Source organism: Opisthocomus hoazin, chromosome 24 (assembly GCF_030867145.1).
Source record: "Opisthocomus hoazin isolate bOpiHoa1 chromosome 24, bOpiHoa1.hap1, whole genome shotgun sequence".
Lineage (NCBI taxonomy): Eukaryota > Metazoa > Chordata > Aves > Opisthocomiformes > Opisthocomidae > Opisthocomus > Opisthocomus hoazin.
Genome location: NC_134437.1, coordinates 3,474,561 through 3,492,480, shown reverse-complemented (window position 1 = coordinate 3,492,480; position 17,920 = coordinate 3,474,561). Strand labels below are relative to the sequence as shown.

Here is a 17,920-nt window from a genome sequence, read left to right as displayed (position 1 = left end):
TCCTTCCACCTACAGATTTTGCTACTTGTTCAAGACAACACAGTGTAAGAGGCACGATGCTATCAGTTATTTCCCCATCACACCTGCTACGCTCCTGTTCCTACTGTCTTCTGTTTGTATTATTAAAAGGAAATTTATTTTTAATACTGCTGAACAGTTCCTGCAACTGGCATCCAAATAGGAGGCTTCCTGGTAGCAATCCCATGGAGATTTAGCAGGGCAGACAGCAAGCTCACCGCAGCCGCCTCTGCATGGGAGGGCTGGGCAGAGGGAGAGCAGGATGATCGCAGGCACGTACTAAACATGGCCTGAGCTCCATGTCAAGCCAATAGGATGTGGAGACAAATGGCAGAAAGCTCCTTATTTTGCCTGCTTAAGATCACTTTGTAGTGATAATAAGGAGGTTTTCAGCAGCACATAGCTGCCTCAGCTTGTCAAGGGGACTCTGAATTCATTAAAAATGACACAAAGGGTTCCACTGATGGCATTTTCTCTCTCCTCTCCCCGGTGCAAGCCACGGCCCCATGCATCCCTGATTTGGCAAATCTGCTCTGCAAACCTTCCCAGCTATGAAGAGTCCCTAAGAGATTTTGGTGCTGATCTCCTTGCTCATCAGGGAGATGTTACAGCGTGCAACATGACACAGCCCCTTGGCATCCACCTCAGCCCAGCCCTTTCCATGCTATTTGCATCCAGACTCCCTCTTCCACCAGCCATTTTCCTAGAGCTAAATACACAAGGACAAATTTCACAAGGGCAGCACTGAACTAGGGCTGCATCAGCCCCTGCACTTGCCTATAAATACAATTTAAATTAATATTAGGCTTGAATTTAAAGCTGTAGAGTCATTCAAGTACAGACAAGCCCTCTAGAGCTCTAGGCCCACGTGGTTCCCCAAGGTCCCTTTGGGCAACCACAGGCTTTCAGGATCATCTTGGTATTCTCCAGATCAGAAGGCTCCCCTGTAAGGTCACATCTTGACACCTCAAGTCCTCTCCTACCTACTTCACTCAACTAAGGTGCACTGCCTGGTTCATTCTTCCCATTCCTGGACCACCAGCTCCCCAACACCGACAACTGCAAAAGCCAATCCAAGGCACAGCAGCACAGCAACAGTAGCCTGGTGCTGTGCCTGAGCTCTTTAGCACAGGCGTTACCCGGATTAAAGACTGAGTCAATACCATGCATCCATACATTTGAGACCAAAGTTTCTACCTCTGCATACTCTATTCACACTGCATGGCCAATGTCTGCTCAGAACAAACCTGCAACAGGTTTTTTCTGATGGACTATAGCCGCTTCTGTCTCAAGGAAGCTGTGGATGATGGGAATGAATTTTACTTACTGCCGGCCCAGTAAAAGGAGCGTGATCGCAGTTCTCCTGCCAGGACTGGTTGAGGCTCTGGACAAACTCTTGGAAGAAAGCGTGAGACTGGTTGAAAATGGAAAATCCTAGGATGTTGACTCGGTCGTCCAGCAGACTGTCCAGGCGCTGGAGGGAAAACTCCTAAAGCAGCCCAAAACAGAAAACAGGATTAAGGAAGAAAACAGGCACCAAAAGCTTCAAAATCACTCAATACCCTTGAAGGGAAGATGGGACCACGCAGCTATGAGAACCTGCATGTGAAACCTACCAACTTCAAGTTGGGGCTGAAATCCACTCACCAGCTGCAAAGGCAGAACCTGGGTGCTAACCACGACCCGATTCAGCAGGCTGCCTGTCTCAGGCTTTTAATGAGGATGTCATCTAAGTCCAGCACTTTACTGGCCAAGTTCCACAAAAAGACCAAAATACTTCCAAGGCGGGTACTGGGAACTTCTCATTTCTGAGCATGGTTCCTGCCAACATGCCTGAGCATTGTGTTATTCTTTGCAGCTTATAAACCAACTCTGCTGACAGGAGATTCCCTGTAACACAGAGGTTACAGCAGAGGCAAGAAGGTGGGTGATATTTTTGAGATGAAGCCAGTAACCTGCTGTAATTGGCCAGAGGTGGTCAGGTCTGCTGTGGGAGGTCCAGAGCACAGAGCTCCTTAGCAGATTTATACTTCCCAAGCAATGGTGTCTCCAAGGCACTCCCAGAAAAAGATCCCTGCTGTGTTCCCCGTGAAAATACTGCTGTGCCCAGGTATCGCTATGGCTGAGAGCCCAGGCAGTGCAAGCACAGGGGCAAAGGTTGTCTGTGCAAACCCCAGGCAGGAGAGATCCCCAGGCCATCAAGACCACCAGACTGTGGAGACCCATGTCTGGAGAGGAATTAATGGTCCTTTCCTTACTAATTTTGTTTCCTCTGAGAGCAGCCTGAACTGGACTCAAGCCTGGGCGGCAAAAATCATCCGCTCAGTGAAGGTGCTCTACTACCACCATATTCAATTCAGAGACAGAAAGTTTAAACTGTTAGATCAGTTCCTCCCCACAGGGCAATCCTGCCCTGCTCCTTCATGCCATCAGGTACCAGGAGGAGATGCCAATCACGGGACATCCTAATGCCCCCCTGGAGGGTGGGAAAGTGCTTTGGCTATGGGCCTTTGGTGTGGAGCCCATCCTCTCAGATTTCTGAAGAGCACAGTGGTAAGATGTATAAAAATGACTGTATTAAAAGAAAAAAAAAAAGAAAAAGCAGCTGTATTTTGCTACTCACATCAATGACAGTTACACAACAAAGCCAGTTTCCTGGAAAAGAGTCCAGCCCTTCTTGTCCTATTAGCAGGAAATAATGGTGCCTTCCTCACTAATTTCTCTTTTGCCAATTGCTAAAATGCAGGGAGAAGGTGGGAGTAATGGTTTCAGAAACTGCTGGATACCCATTCTCTTCCATCACTAATACGAACATCTTCTGGCTCTGTGCACTGTGAGATCTCAGCAAGTCAAGTCATTTTTTATCTTTCCTGCGTATGCGTGCACGTAGGAACAATGTCTGTAAATCTTTGAAACATGGAGTTACAAGACTGTTCCAGCACAGCAAACTCCCACGAGAATGTGATCAGACACAGGATTAAGTGTATTTTGGACACAACCACATTAACGTTAGGTAACGTGAAAGTGCCTGTGAACTATTGATTCATTTGAATGATATTATCCTCCTGCCTTCCTGACAGGTTATCCATTCACCCACAGCATCCTGTCAACCCAGGCAATGAGGGCAGATGGCTAATGAGGACCTGGGCCCAAGGAGATCCTGGATGCAAGCAGAGCAGCAGGAGACATGTTGTGCCCCTGCAAAATACTACCTCCCCCCAGCCAGAGCCAGGAGGCAAATTGCGCGGGGCACAAGGGGAGCAGCTGCCCAACTGCCCTCTTGGCTTTGTTACAGCAGAAGAAAAATTAGATGTTCTGTACCAAAACAGCCACAGAGTCCAAGACTTCAGTCTCAGGCCAGACTCTCCCAATCTCAAAGCAGCTGAAATTAGTGCCTTTATTTACTATGTGTTTTTTCCCCTGAAAAGACTTCTAAGCTTTTGAGGTTGCTCAGGCCCTGGCAGGTTTCTTCCACTCTACTCCTTAAATTAGCAATTCCTGGTTGAGGGAATGACCCCGCTGGTCCCCTCATTGGGGTAAACCAAGGCAGCGGCGCTATTTTCCCCAGTCAGGCAGCAGTCACAAGGCTGAACCCAGGGGTACAGTCTGCTCAGGCTGGCTGAGGGATGGGGTCAGTGCCAGCCCCCAGCTTGGCTTGCTGTACAGTTTTGGGACAGACCCCTGCCCACATCAGCCCCATTTCCTTGGGGAAATTCCCGCACCCCACTGAGGATGGAGGCAGCTGCCAGGGCCCGCTGCCTGGCAAAACGACCATAGGCAGACATGGACATGCTCCCCCCAGAGTCAACAATTCGCTCTGGTTCAAACATTAACAGCAGCATTTTCCCAACTCCCATTAGTGGTGGCTGGTCATTGCAAGCTTTGGTCTTTTTCTACAGCCAATGCTCTCCGTATCTGTCTTTTTCTAGGCAAGCCTCCAGCTGCAGAAAACTCCATTCCTGCTGCTGTCATGCTCATAAAGCATCCACCTCTGTAACAACGGGGATCGCGTGGCCAATATGCTGCCCTTTCCCTCCACTGCTCCCTGTCCCTTCCCTCTGCTCCAGCTCCAACCCTCTGCCTTTAAATGTTTTTCCATCAGACCTGCATAAGAGCATTCTGCTGGCCCAGGTCAGAAACAACTAAATGAGCCACGAGCTGCCTAGGCAATGAGATGGAGATAAACCAACCTTGGGGGACACACTTCATTTGCAACAGGATAAAAGAGACTTAGTAAGGGCAGCCTTGCTACAGAGGGCACAGGGGTGAGAGCATCTGGATACTCCAGTAGCTGTCAGCTCAGCTTCTGTCCTTCTTTGTTTTTTCCTTTCCTACACGGCCATTCACCACGCTTGACATTTCCAAACCCACGTTTTGCAAACACAAACTCATCTGCCATTCAAGGCCTGCACTGCTCAGCTGATTTCCAGAGCTTGACACCCCATCCGTCAGCCCTGGTCCTGCCTCCTGCCCCGCCCTCCCGATGGCCAGCACCACTGAGCCTCCAACGCTGCCTGGCAAGAGGCCAGCACAGTCAGGAAGAGGTGCAGAAAGCCCTGCTCTTGGAGATGATCTCAGATGGCTCCTCTCACCAGGTGTTTGCGTGCAAGCACTCGCGCATTTGCCTTTCCAAAGATCAGATTGAGGGAGAGAAAAATACTGTTCATATTTGAGAAGCAAGACTCAAGACATGTGAATGGCTCTGCAGAGGGTGCACAGGGATTTGGTGTCAGATTGAAGGATTTCTCATTGAGACGCACTGAAGCTGACTTTTGCCTAAGCTAGGAAGAATTTTAAACAGTCCAAGCATAACTGTGGTATACTTACCTGACCTTGCCTTGACTGTTAGACAAAGCTGGTGGGACTAGGGCTTACGCAGAATAGTTTCACAGCTGCCTCTCCTCTCCTCACATAGTTACTCTTCCTTATCTGCAGTGCTGGCTGGTGTTTTTGCAGGCTAGAAGACAGCTTTCCAACGCAATAAGAGCAAGGAGCCATTAGGAAAATAACTCATACCTGTCAGCAGATTCTGTTTAATGGGGACTCCAAGCCCTGGCGCGCCTTGTCCTAGCCTCCTCCATCTGCACAAATACAGCTTTGTAACCACATAGTTTCAGGCAAGATCCAGGTACCCAGTGAACACAGCAGGGTGCGAATCAAAGAGGTGGGTGCAAATAGCATCTCCCCGATTACCTCCTATTCCACGACCAGTGGGTTTTTTCCCCTCCCTACACTGCAACACTTGCAATAGTCAACCAGCACTTTGCCCTCTGTCTCAGTCCAGCTCCTTTATGCCAACTAGTGCAACCTGAAGCACAGAGAAGACCATCAAAAATCACACCAAGGCAAATTTCAGGTACACAAATCCTGGCTGCCTGAATTCTTCCCCCTCTTTTCAGTCTGTTTTTTAAAGCACCCACCAAAAGTCAATATTCTGTTTCATTGGATCTCAACAAAAGTAGGCCCTGAGGGTCTGCAGCCGAAATTAATGAACTTTTACAGAAGAAAAGTCCCCAGGCTTTGCTCAGATCACAGCAAATTCTGCAGCAGCACTAGGCGATTACAGTGTAGATTTTCTGACTTCTACTACCGGGCTGCAACTACTAAATACGTGCTGTTAAATAACAACACTTAGCAATTCTGTGGCACTCTACATTTTCGAAGTGCTAGGCACACATTAGCTAATTGAATACAAAGGGGTTCCCTGGGAGACAGCACTGGAGGAGTTATTAGAGGATGAAGTCACTCCTGAGTTTCTGTGCTTCATGCGGCACTCGACCTGCATTCTCACTTTACAGCAGCAGACAAAACCTATGGAGTGACCCTAACATTTAGATCACTGGGAGAACCTGACTAATAACAGCCACACAGCCAAACTCTGTAATTCATGATTTAAAAGCCATGAGCTTGGATTTTCTGGCATCACAAGCTGTGAGTTACGATCAGATTTACTGGATATAGTCTCCATTCCATTAGGAACATCAACCCACAAGGCACAAGCGTATTAGTGCAAATCTCTCAACTTGCACGTTTGGACTGTATGCCAGTCGACCCCGACCAGGACTCGGCACCCGCAAGCCCTTTCCCACCTCAGCCTACACTGGTGACGGGGCTCCCACAAATTCCATTTCTGATGGAAATCCCCCTCCTGCCCTGCCCATTTCACTCCGGCTCCCTAACACAACAGCAGCAACACACTGCTACTCACATTGCCATGGCACAGTGCTGGGTGGATGTACAAAATCACTGCTGCCCTGCCCCGTGGGGACTCTGACAGGAAGTTATTCTGCCCACAATACACAGCGGGAAACTGAGGCATAGAGCAAAAAACGGCCAGCGATTAAAAACCTGACAGCACGATTCAGCCTGAGAGAGACATGGATTACCAACATGCCTTATGATGCAAAACATCAAAGCCAGTGTTTGTATTTAAGCATGTAACTAATGAAATATCCCCCAACTCTCCACCTAAGAGATCCGCTCCCAGACTAGACTCCACAAATGACATCCAGGTCTTCCCTCACTACTGGCCACTCTGTCACTGATGACACACTTCCTCACAAGTCTAGGAACAGGCTGGAGACTTCTGCGTGGAAAGGGCCAGTCAAGCAGGGGATTATTAGTGTCATAACAGGCTGCCTGATAAGCAAATGTTTTTTGAAGTGTGGAGCTGCGAACCCTCGGACTCCCCTGCACTGCCACGCTGTGGTCTCACTTCAGTGAGTGGCTCCTGGTAATTGCTCACCCCGCAGCAGTGAGACAGCCAGTTTGCTATTCAGTGCTCTGCACCAGCTATTGAGCTCTTCCCAGCTTTATTGATCTAGCTGGTGATACTGTTCCGCATCCTATTTGTGTGCGCAGAACCTCACTCCCTGACTTGATTCTTATCACATTTTTAATAACCTAGATCACCCAGAAAGCAGGGAGATGGTGACCACTACCTGCACACTGGAGACCAGTATAAATATAGGCTTGTTTCATTTTTAGTGACTCCAAGAGCTTCCCACACCCTGTTCAACCTCACCCCATCCCAAGCCCTTAGAAAGGACAGGATTTGCTCAATTCAAACTACACTGGTAGTAAGACGTCCTCCTCCCTGCTCTCTTGCTCACACACATGTGGTTATCTTCCTCTCTTAATTACTGCAGGAACTTTACTGGATTTTTGGATCTGCTGATTAGCAGCCTCCATAACACCCTCTGACGCTGTCACTGCCCAGTGCTCAGAAGAAGAAACTCCCAGTGCTGTAAGCTCAGCAGGCTGCACTGACCACATTCCCCTTGGTCCTAGCCAAGGATCCGGCCCTCTGATGGCAGTGAAGGCTGATTTACACAAGGCACAAGCTCGCCATGAGTCCAGAACACACTGTACTGTTCCTTCTCTATTTTTATGTGGGATGGGAAGGAGAACACCAGGCCAAGGCTTCCATTTCTCTATTAAGCACTCACTCTGGCAAAACTTCCATTTCAAGAGTAGTTGGTGCTTAGAAAAACTGTCATCCTCCAAACACCAACTTACAGTTCCCTTTCAGAGATTGCCTGGTAGATTTTGTGCAAGAGCCAAACCTTCAGCTAGTGCAAAGTCAGCACAGTGCTAGCGACTTCACCGCTGACATCACTGGAAGCCAATGTACATCATTATTCACCTTTTTAGGGTTAACCAGAGGAGATACAGTATCTCAGCTCTTGGTTCTTTGAGCAAACAAAACTCTCTCCATGAGTCTCTCCCCAGGCTGTTGGTGGCAGGACTGGTACGCTGAGTCCACAGGGGCAGAAGGTACCATCCTGGTCCCACTAACACTGCGCAGATCTGGTGCAACTGCTCTGCAATTACTCCATTTTTCATAGTTCAGGCACAAACAACACGTGGAGTCCAGAGCCAGACTCACTGACAGATAAGGGAGCAGAAGGATTACTCTTCCTCCAGCGACACCCAAACGAACGGCAAAAACATGGATTCCTCACAAGAAGCTTGAAAAGACTTGGATGCTCCTGTGTCAGTGAGGTTCCCTACATTGCTCTCATACTGATAGAGACCATTGCCAGCAGCAAGAGTATAAGATGGAAGAAAAACGTGCAAATCAACAAAGGACACAAAACACAGATTCAAGTGAGTGACTTTCCCAGGGGACTGGCAGTACCTCCCATCCTCCTCCATAGCAAAGGCACGCCGGGGACTGTCACCTGAGCATCACTGCCAGCCTTGTGCATGTCTGCGTGCTCATTGCGTGACTGGGGCATTTGGCCCATGCAATGGTCAGTTCTTCGCAATCGGCACCAGTGACCAATTTCTCCCCTGAGATCGTCAGACCTCCTCTGTTAGATGTAGCTGTGAAGAAAATACCTGCCTTTGCCTCTCTGGATCCTGTTACCCTCAAGGCTGAGCTGCCGAGTCTGCTCTTAGAGGAGCTTAGGAACGATTAACACATTTATTTATTTACTCAAGTGGACAATATTACGTTAAGTGCTTTATGGTTCTCTTGAAAGGCTCAGTTTATTCATAAACTATTGACAGAGTCAATAAGTTTATAATGGGCCACATGTAAAAATCAATTTCTCTGGAAGAAAAAAAGTCATCACAGCAACAAATTGTGGCCTTTTGAGTAGGTAAGTGGATGTGGGAGATCTACCCAAGGCACTGTTCTTTGGCCATTCACATAGTTGAAGAGGAACTGTGATCCCAATGAACTCAAGAGACAATTTAGGGGAACTGTCCATACATAATCCAGTTGCTCTTACAAAGTTGATACATTGCAAAAGCTTCAGAGTGTGTCATATGCTAGTAAGGATGGGTCTTTTACCTCCTCATGCAAGAAGAGCTACAAAATATTGAAGGCTATCCTTCAAAAGAGAGTAATTTAGGAAAATACATTGCCCACATCCTTAGTAAAAGCAATTTACTTCAACTTCTCTGCAGGGAGCCTCAGGTTTGAAGTGTGACAAATCCTCAAAGAGCAAAGAGGTCAAGTGTTAATGTTGGGACCCGAAGAGTACAGCTCTTGGAAAACAAGGGGTGGAAAGCCTGAAAGACAAATAGGACAAGAGACCATGAGGGCAGAGGGAAAGAGAGAGGTTTGCTCTCACAGCAGAGGGCCTGGGCTGCACCTGAGAGAATGATTTAGTCAACAACTGGAAATCAAGCACAGGATGGACTCTGAACAACACATAAAGAACACCCAAGACAGGTAAGGTAGCACAGGCAGCAAAACGCAGGGAGGTACAGTTATTGCTTCATCTAAATCCTCCTTTCCTCACGCTAACTAGAATGTGAAGAAATTGCTCTGGCATCCTTGCAGAAACTTGATTTGTTTGCCCTGCTACCACATGCCACTGAAAATATGAACCATAAATCTAGAGAATGACTGGGGCTCTACAAAAAGGTTCACATCAGCTACTGGGAATCAGGAAGGCTGGCTGGACTGCAAGGTAAAATTTGTCAAACATAAACAAGAGAGTCCATGTTCTTCACTTGTCCAAGGGAGGGCGAGGGTGCTTGTGGTTCCCAGACCTGGCACAGCGAGACCAAACACCATGGCCCATGCTGAACCTCACGCTGCAGAACCGGACAGAAAGAGAAGGTCATTTCACCAAGAGAAGGTAATTTCACAAAGCAGGACTGAAAACCTAAGCTCCACAGTCCCAGCCAAAAACTAACCTGTAGTCCACTTTCCCTCTGCTTTACTTGACATCATTCCCTCCTTCCAAAGGCTGTTACCGTAACGACAAGCTGCCGCTGAAACCTGTGATGTTGGCTTGGTGATTTGGACACTAATTTCCCCTCCAGTTCCAATGGGGCATCCAGAGTGACAATTCAGCTTTGAAAATCTCATGCTACATGAAGGCCAACCTCTTTATAAATCACTAAACAAAGAAGAAAAAACAGGAAACAAAAAACCAAACCAAAACTGATTTATCTTGTCTCTGGAAATTGAATACGGCAGCTGTTTGATCAGCAACAACACCTCCACACTATATTGTCAGGGAACAAAACTGCATCCAATGAATAGACCGTCTGACTAAAGGCACTAGTAAAACTCCTTTACACCTTTCTTCTTACAGTAATAATTTTAATTGTTTCAATTATTTCCATCTAATCTCCTTGATAAATATTTTGAAATTTAAACCCAGCCTGAGGTCAATACATTATATTAAAAAAACCCAACCAAACACCAACAAAAAAGGCAAAAACAACAAGCTACACAGAATTAACAAGCTAAAAGAATTAATTGTAGCACAGGATTTTGGAGGTATCCAGCACTCCTCCTGCTCTGCACCACTGATTCCAAGGACTAGGAGGAACACTTTTTTCAGTGCACAACAGCCTGCTTGCAATGCTCTATTTATGCACTGGCATTATTACTGTTATTACTATTATTATTATCAAGCACACCATCACCCCTTACACAGTCATAAGCTGTGGGGATACACAGAAACCCTGTGCTCTGGCAGGGAGCAGGGAAGGGATGACGAGCAGCCCTGAGCTGAGCTCATCTCAGCACCGCACACACCAAGGGGCAGGGAGCAGCTGGCCACTGGGTCAGTGTTTGCTATTAATCGTTGGGAATTTTCAGCCCTCCCAGAAGGGTAAGCCACAGAGCAAGGGAGTTTGTCACCGTGTGGAGACGCCATGAAAAAACTTGGGTCAAACTGAGATTTTCTGCAAGAGGACTGAGGATGCTGAGTTGCCATGAGTACCCTGTACAGAGGTGATGGACATGGGGAAGAAAAATGCAACGGACCCGCTCTGTTCTGGCAGTTTCATTAGGACTCCTAGAAAATTTGTTGAGCTTCTGCTGCTGACGAAAAGGGTCCCTTGAGCTGGCTGAAGGAGGCTGATAATGAATTCGCATGCAGTAAATTAGCCTGTGGATATTTTTACATCAGGCTTCTCGCCTCGGCTCCGATGGAAATGCATCGGGGGCCGAGGACTTCCTCCTCATTTGCTCCTGCAATCTCCTGCCAAAGGCTGGCATCTGCTCTCACGCACCGCTCTGCATCCCCACTGAACTGCGGGGAGAGCAACGCTGATGCTATCTGCAGTCATCAGGCTGGCTACGCAGAAGCCGGTACCCCGGAGTCGCTCTCCCCAAGGACCCACGCCAGGGGAGTTGCAGCAACTTGCCTCCATCTAATGCTCCGCAGAGAGAAGAGCTGCGACACACAACTAGCTGTCGGCTGGGATGTGCTTATTAAATAAAATTAATGCTGGAAGACAGAAGCAGAATTCCCCTCCAGTGCCGCAGGGCAGGTGTTTAATTCAGCATTTTATCCCCTTTCCTCTTCTTTTTTTGCCTGAAATATTTTTCCATCTCCAAGCAGCTTAATGCTATACAGACTGTCTGTTCCCCCTCTGATGGTTTCTCCCTCCATTTAAAGCTATCTTTTTGCTTGCTCCCCTTGACAGCAGCTCACTATTATTTTATCTTTTCTGTTAGGCAGTGATTGCAAAACCTCAGAGGGTTCATTAGGAGCCTGATAATCCCTCCAGATTTATTACTCTAAATTGCTCACTCCCATCTCTCATCCCCATTTAAATATTACTAATTTCCTTAAACATCGCTTCCATTTGCCCAGGTTTTGCCCGACATCACCTTTCTTTAACGGTCCCTGCCAAAAAATCCAGTTAGTTCTGCTGAGCGCTGGTCTTTTGGACAAAGCAGTAAAATAGCCTGGGTAAACAGATTAATATCCTGCGAGAGTGAATGGCAACAAAACTCATTTCTTTCTCACCTGCCATAACTGCATTACACTAGGTGAATGGGTTTCAAAGACAAATTTCACCTCTTAACCTGAAGCAAATGCTTAATCACACCCATGCTCAAAACTAGTCTGGTGGTGAGCTGAATTTTTATAGTTATTTCTGTTGTCCAAGCAGCATCCATGAATAGCCCTGGTCTGTGCAGTGCACAGTGACTGCTGGGACTGGAGAGAGCAAGTGGAAGAAGAAACAGTTGCTGGGATGGAGGGCAACAGGAAAACTGCTTGCCAGGACTGGGAAACGACTGGAGTGGTTTAACATTGCGAGCAGGATCTGATGGGGATGGCCATTGTCCCTTACCAGCTCTACCAGCAGCACCAGCACAGCTACTCTCTGACTCAGGGCTGACACTGGGGGTGAGAAATCACAAAGCAGCAGTCGCTGCCTTAAAACAAGGGACCTTCACCTCCCGAGGGCACAGCTCTTCCCCCAGCCACCATCAGTGGCTGATCCCCTCTGGGTACATCCCTTCCTTTTGCTTTCCCACCTGGTACCGATCCTTTGCATGGGGATAAATGGGAGCAATGAAGTTTGCTCTTGCTGGACTGATACCAAGCAAATTCAGGACCTATGGATTAAGCACTAAGCAGGAATCAGAACGCTATTAGTTCAGGTAGGAAGCCAGTGGCTTTTTCTTTTTTATTTTTTTTTGCATTCCTCTGACATCTCCTTTCCCTATACCTTTTCCATTCTCTATCCCAGTTGCTCTCTTGGCTTTCAACCCCTCCATTTCACTCCTTCCCCCTCCTCCTCTCCACTCCAGCTCTCCTGCCTACACATTTGGCTCCATCCGTTCCCGTCTGTCTCCCACCCAAACACAAAGCGTGATTCAGCTCTCGGCTTTCCTGGCACACGCACACCCTGGCATAAATATTAATAGAAATTAGAGAATATGAGTATCATTTGGGGTTGGAAGGCACCTCCGCTTAATCATCCAGCCCATCCTGCCGCACTCAGGTTTCCGTCATCCCCACGCCAGCACTAATAGATAGGTGTCTGGTCTCCCTGGTGGGAGCATTTCCCCCATGCCACTTGGCAGCCTGTTCCAGAGCCTTGTAGTTGCTGCAGCAAGAGAAGTTTCTCTGATGTTTATTTTGGGTTTTCCCCTGCTGCTGCCTAAGCCCATTACTCCTTGTTTAGCACAGTACTTGGGGATTTAACCACACGATCCCCCCATTAGTGTTATTAGTAGCTATAAAGCCAAATCACCAGGGCCATGCTGAAGATATACCCTGCTCTGCCTCTCAACATTTATGATATCATCTTTCCTTTGTCTCACACAGCCACTCTCAAAAGGCACAGCAGAAAAGCACAGGGCCGCTATGCCCTCCACATGCATGCCCCGGCACAGGGAACAGGTTCAGGGGTTGACACCTCCACCGTGCCCCTCCTGCGCCCTCGGTCAGGAACCACCCGTCTACTGATGCTTCCCAAAGGACTCACACATCTCATTGCACCAGCTCCAGACACAATGTCTACAACGCCTGCCTTTGGCAGATGTATGAGTGCAATCAGTGCTACCAGGCACCTGCCGGCTTTCACCTCCCCAAAGCCAGGGCACGATTTGCCCTGATTGATGCTCAGGTTTGCAGGGGGACACCCCTCCTTGCCTCCCTCCCCCTCCGCCGAGAATTCCCCACTCTGTAAGCATGTAGCTCTTCCCAACACTCCCATGGGCCGGCGAGATCAGCTCCCATTAACATGACTCTACACGCACATGGGAGAAAAGCCGAGAAAAACGTCTTACCAGATTAGTGAAGATATACGTGTAATAGGCAGACGCCATTCCCAGTTCAGCTGCCTGTGAAGGAGAGGAAAGGAGATTACACCAGAGTCTGACAATCTTCTATCTCCGCTCTGCAAAGGCAGAGACTGGGCCACATTTGCTTTTTCATCCTTATTGCTCCATGCAAGCACTGCTGTCTTCCTCCAGGCAGGGAAGGGTGGGACACAGCAACACAATTTGACCTGTGAAATTAAAGTCTGAGGAACCAATTTTTCAGCAGGACTGCACCTGCCTCTGAGGTCTCCTCTCCACGAAGCACTGACAAAGCACCTGCACAGGGGCGGCTTGCCGCAGCTCGGGACCGCTGTGACCATCCCCACTCCCTCTGCAACATGGTGAAAAATGATATTCGGGGAGCTCTGCATGTGACCCCATGCTGCGGGTGTATCCAGCCAAGGACAACCACTGGAAGCAAAACCTTTTGTACCCCTAACAGCAACAGATGCCAGCAATGCAAGGTCCTGCAGCCCCAGCCCGCAGCCTCCAGAGCCCTTGGGATGAGGAATTCCTTGTGTGTACTGCGTGTTTGGAGGAAAGCGAGGTTGGCTGAGGTTTGCTGCTTTTTAAATGGATGCTGCTTTTCTCCTGTTTAACATCTTTTTGAACCTGAGGAGGGAAATCAGCAGCTGAGAGAGCTCAGTGCTTGTCTCCTTTCACTACAAACAACACGATGCAGAGAGCAAGACAGAAAAAGGACAGTCATCCCAGTAGTGGTTTTCCCACGTTTCAGTCAGATTTGGGCTCCAGTCCTAAAGATTAATTAGCAGGAATGAAACCTAGCAACTCAGACTGTTCTCTAGAATTTAGACAGGGTTGTAATGGTCACAGAAATAGAAATAAGAGGGTAAAAGTGTATGGAGATGCAGAGAGGACACAGATTTTTCCATGGGATAATCTGTTCCAGAGATCACAGACCAGATTATTGAAGTCCTTTCCCAAAATTCAAAATTCTCAGTATGCAGAAAGTTGGTTGTGGGAACAGATGCTCAGGAAAACGGGGATTAATCTGTAGATCCTCCTGAAAGCCTGTGTTTCACTGCCAAGCACAGCTGGTCTCAAGTCATGCTTCCGGACCTTGGCAAAGAGGTTTTCCCATCACCCCAGACCACACAGAGGAACTGGAGGCAGGGAGGGAAGGACGAAAGGCAACACATCCTCACTTGGTTTTAGTCCCTCTCCATCTCCCCCGGAAGCTGGAGGATGGCAACAACAGAAAGAGAGTGAAGGAAAGATGCAGAGAGAGGAGGCTTAGACTGCACCTCTCCCTACTCCTGCCTGTTCTTTACCCATTTCTGCACAAAATTGAGGTCACCACCATTGCAGTGGGAAGGGACACGGGCAGCAGGGAAAGCTTTGGATGTCCACAGAGGACTGAGGGTGGCTTAGGTCTGACTGTGCTCAGCCCTTTTGTTGCACCTTGTCACCCCACCCCTCGCACAGGTGGCAAAATGGACACAGCAAAGTCATTTGACCAAAAGAGCACTACGACTCCAGAGGAGGCTGCCAACCTGCCTTTCAGCCAGCTTTCCAGACAGCTGCCTCATTTTTAAGCCCCTACACAATAAAACCTGGCACCCGTTTCCCTCCCTTCTCCTTTCCTGGGGACAGCGATAATGTCAGCTCTCCCTCTGACCCACTTTGAAGTCAGTGCATTTTATTTCAAGGGCAGAAAATCAAAGCGAGCAACAAAGCGCTTCCTGCGAGTATTGCTCCCATCCATTTAACGTGCCCGCTGGCAGGTGGGCCGTCACAGAATCACAGAATGTTCGGGGTTGGAAGGGACCTCTGTGGGTCATCTCGTCCAACCCTCCTGCCGAAGCAGGGTCACCTACAGCAAGCTGCACAGGACCTTGTCCAGGCGGGTCTTGAATATCTCCAGAGAAGGAGACTCCACCACCTCCCTGGGCAGTCTGTTCCAGTGCTCCGTCACCCTCCGAGGGAAGAAGTTCTTCCTCATGTTCAGACGGAACTTCCTGTGCCTCAGTTTGTGCCCATTGCCCCTTGTCCTGTCACTGGGCACCACTGAAAAGAGCTTGGCCCCATCCTCCTGACACCCACCCTTCAGATATTTGTAAGCATTTATAAGGTCCCCTCGCAGCCTTCTCTTCTTCAGGCTGAACAAGCCCAGTTCCCTCAACCTGTCCTCGTAGGGGAGATGTTCCAGTCCCCTCATCATCCTCGTCGCCCTCCGCTGGACTCTCTCCAGTAGCTCTTCATCTTTCTTGAACTGGGGAGCCCCGAACTGGACACAGTACTCTAGATGAGGCCTCACCAGGGCAGCGTAGAGGGGAAGGAGAACCTCCCTCGTCCTGCTGGCCACACTCTTCTTGATGCACCCCAGGATCCCATTGGCTTTCTTGGCAGCCAGGGCACACTGCTGGCTCATGGTTAACCTGTCGTCCACCAGGACGCCCAGGTCCCTCTCCGCAGAGCTGCTCTCCAGCAGGTCCACCCCAAGACCAGCAGGTCGGGACAGGCTAGTAATCGAGGAAGCAACCATGTGTCTCCAGACCATATGTGGAGAGTAAGAGATGAGAAACTGCAACTTCTTTCATTGTCCGAGGCCAGGACTGGTCTCCTAAGACAGGTTTGACACAAGGCACTTTCAGACCAATAGTGCATTTTTCCTCCTTCTGGTGACCTGTGGGCAGGGGCCAAGGATGTAGCTACTTGCTCTCCACAGCCTCACTCCCTACTGTGGTTGCACCTCTATAAAGAAAATACCCAGCCTCCCAAGGTGCAATAAGTTGCCAGATCAGAAGCTCATCATTTAGTACCTTCTATTCCTACAATCCTCTAGCTGGGAAGACTATATTAGGTTTTACTGAACTGCTGAAAAATTGTGGCAATCTCTGACATCTTTATCAGTCGTGGCAGAAGGATGCTGGAACCAGGAAGGGAGACTGCGGGTGCCCGAAGAGTGCTGCTGTGTGCCTGTGGGAAGTCACTATAGCAACAGAGGAGGAGGACAGCCCTCAGCATCCAGGCAGCACACAACAGGGACCACGAGAAAGGGGGAAAAAAAAACCAAGCAAAAACCACCCAAAAAAACACTAACCCTGCATAAAGGGGCCCCAAAAAAAGGCCAAACCCACCTACTTAAAAACGCAAAATTGCAAGTAATGGAATAAAAATATGGGGGGGAGGGGGAGGAATAATAATATCTCTAATTGTTTCTGTTGGCTGTCATCAGGGATAAATCCAGTACAGTCAAGGTCTTTGAATGACTGACTCCCCGATGGTGCAGCCAGGACACCGTGTGTAATGCCTGCACCAACAGCCAAGAGGGAACCCCACTGCTTGGATCCTGCCTCCATTCAGGCAAGTACTGCTTGTTCTTTCCAGGATGTGGGAAACTCTACACAACTTTGAACTCCATCTGGAGCCAATGCTCAATTTTGAAGACGACTATCAAAACAAATGCTAAAAACTGCAGCAAGAGACCATTTAAAAATAAACATGTTGAAAATAAAATCTCGGTTAATAAGACCATAAAAAAGGAAGCAAAAAATTTTAAATTTACTTGGAGAAAAAAGGAAAAACTAAAAACTATTGCAACGATTGACTAATTTCAGAGTGCTAAGCAGCCCGCCATGGCTACTTGATGGCAACAGGAGCCACAAGCACACACCATTTCTAGAAAGCAAAGACATGAGCTCAGACCGATTAAACCATTGCTTCTACAGATACAGTCCTGGAAAGAGAGAGCAAATTATTTTCCTCAGAAACTCCATCAGTGGCAATTCCCCTCTCAGCAGAGAGCATTTCCAGTGCTGCTGCAGGAGTTTTTACACTCCATTATCATACAACACCTGCACGTGCACGCTCACGTACTGCACACAGTATCTTGCTCAGTGGAATCAGCCGCGTTTACAACTGTAACACTTGATAGACACTTACCTTCTGCAAAATGGTATGAGACATGGAAGCGTTGGCATGTACAATGATGGTAGCTGTTTTGTCATCTCGGATCTCTTTTAGGAGAGGGGTAGGGTCCCGGCTGTCATCTAGCATCCGAACCGAGAGACTGTCCTTGGAAATGAGGAACTGCCGAAGCAACTTCTCTAGGTTTAAAAGGCCTTCAAATAACAGGGAGAAAAAACCAGACACCTTTAAATTTTATGCTTGGTTCAGAAAGCACATCTCCCATGGCCCACAGTCATCCCTGGTAGGAAGCACTCCTGCAGTTCTGTGTCCATCAGCTGCAAAGAAAAGGATTTGGGGCTGCAGTGCAGGGTCACTGCTTGGGCCAGCAGGGAATGGGAAACGATGGAGCTATTCCAGCTGTTCTCCAGACAAAAAGTGGCCCCGAAGGCCTGTTGGGAAGAAATATCATCACTGACACAAATTCACTCAGGA

The 17,920-nt window shown here is 48.3% G+C and overlaps 1 protein-coding gene across 7 annotated transcripts in view; it reads right to left on the bottom strand.

Moving 5' to 3' along the window:
- The window catches only part of GRIK4 (glutamate ionotropic receptor kainate type subunit 4), a 206,759-nt gene that overhangs the window by 44,465 nt on the left and 144,374 nt on the right, over window positions 1-17,920 (bottom strand). For all 7 annotated transcript variants that reach the window (XR_012766114.1, XM_075442330.1, XM_075442331.1 and 4 more), the window contains exons 6-8: window positions 17,462-17,640; window positions 13,523-13,576; window positions 1,346-1,507 (exon numbers count right to left, since the gene is read on the bottom strand). Coding sequence is in view for 6 of the 7 variants with exons in the window: in XM_075442330.1 (XP_075298445.1) it covers window positions 1,346-1,507; window positions 13,523-13,576; window positions 17,462-17,640 (395 nt within the window). In the remaining variant the exon portion in view is untranslated. The remainder of the gene's footprint in view (window positions 1-1,345; window positions 1,508-13,522; window positions 13,577-17,461; window positions 17,641-17,920) is intronic.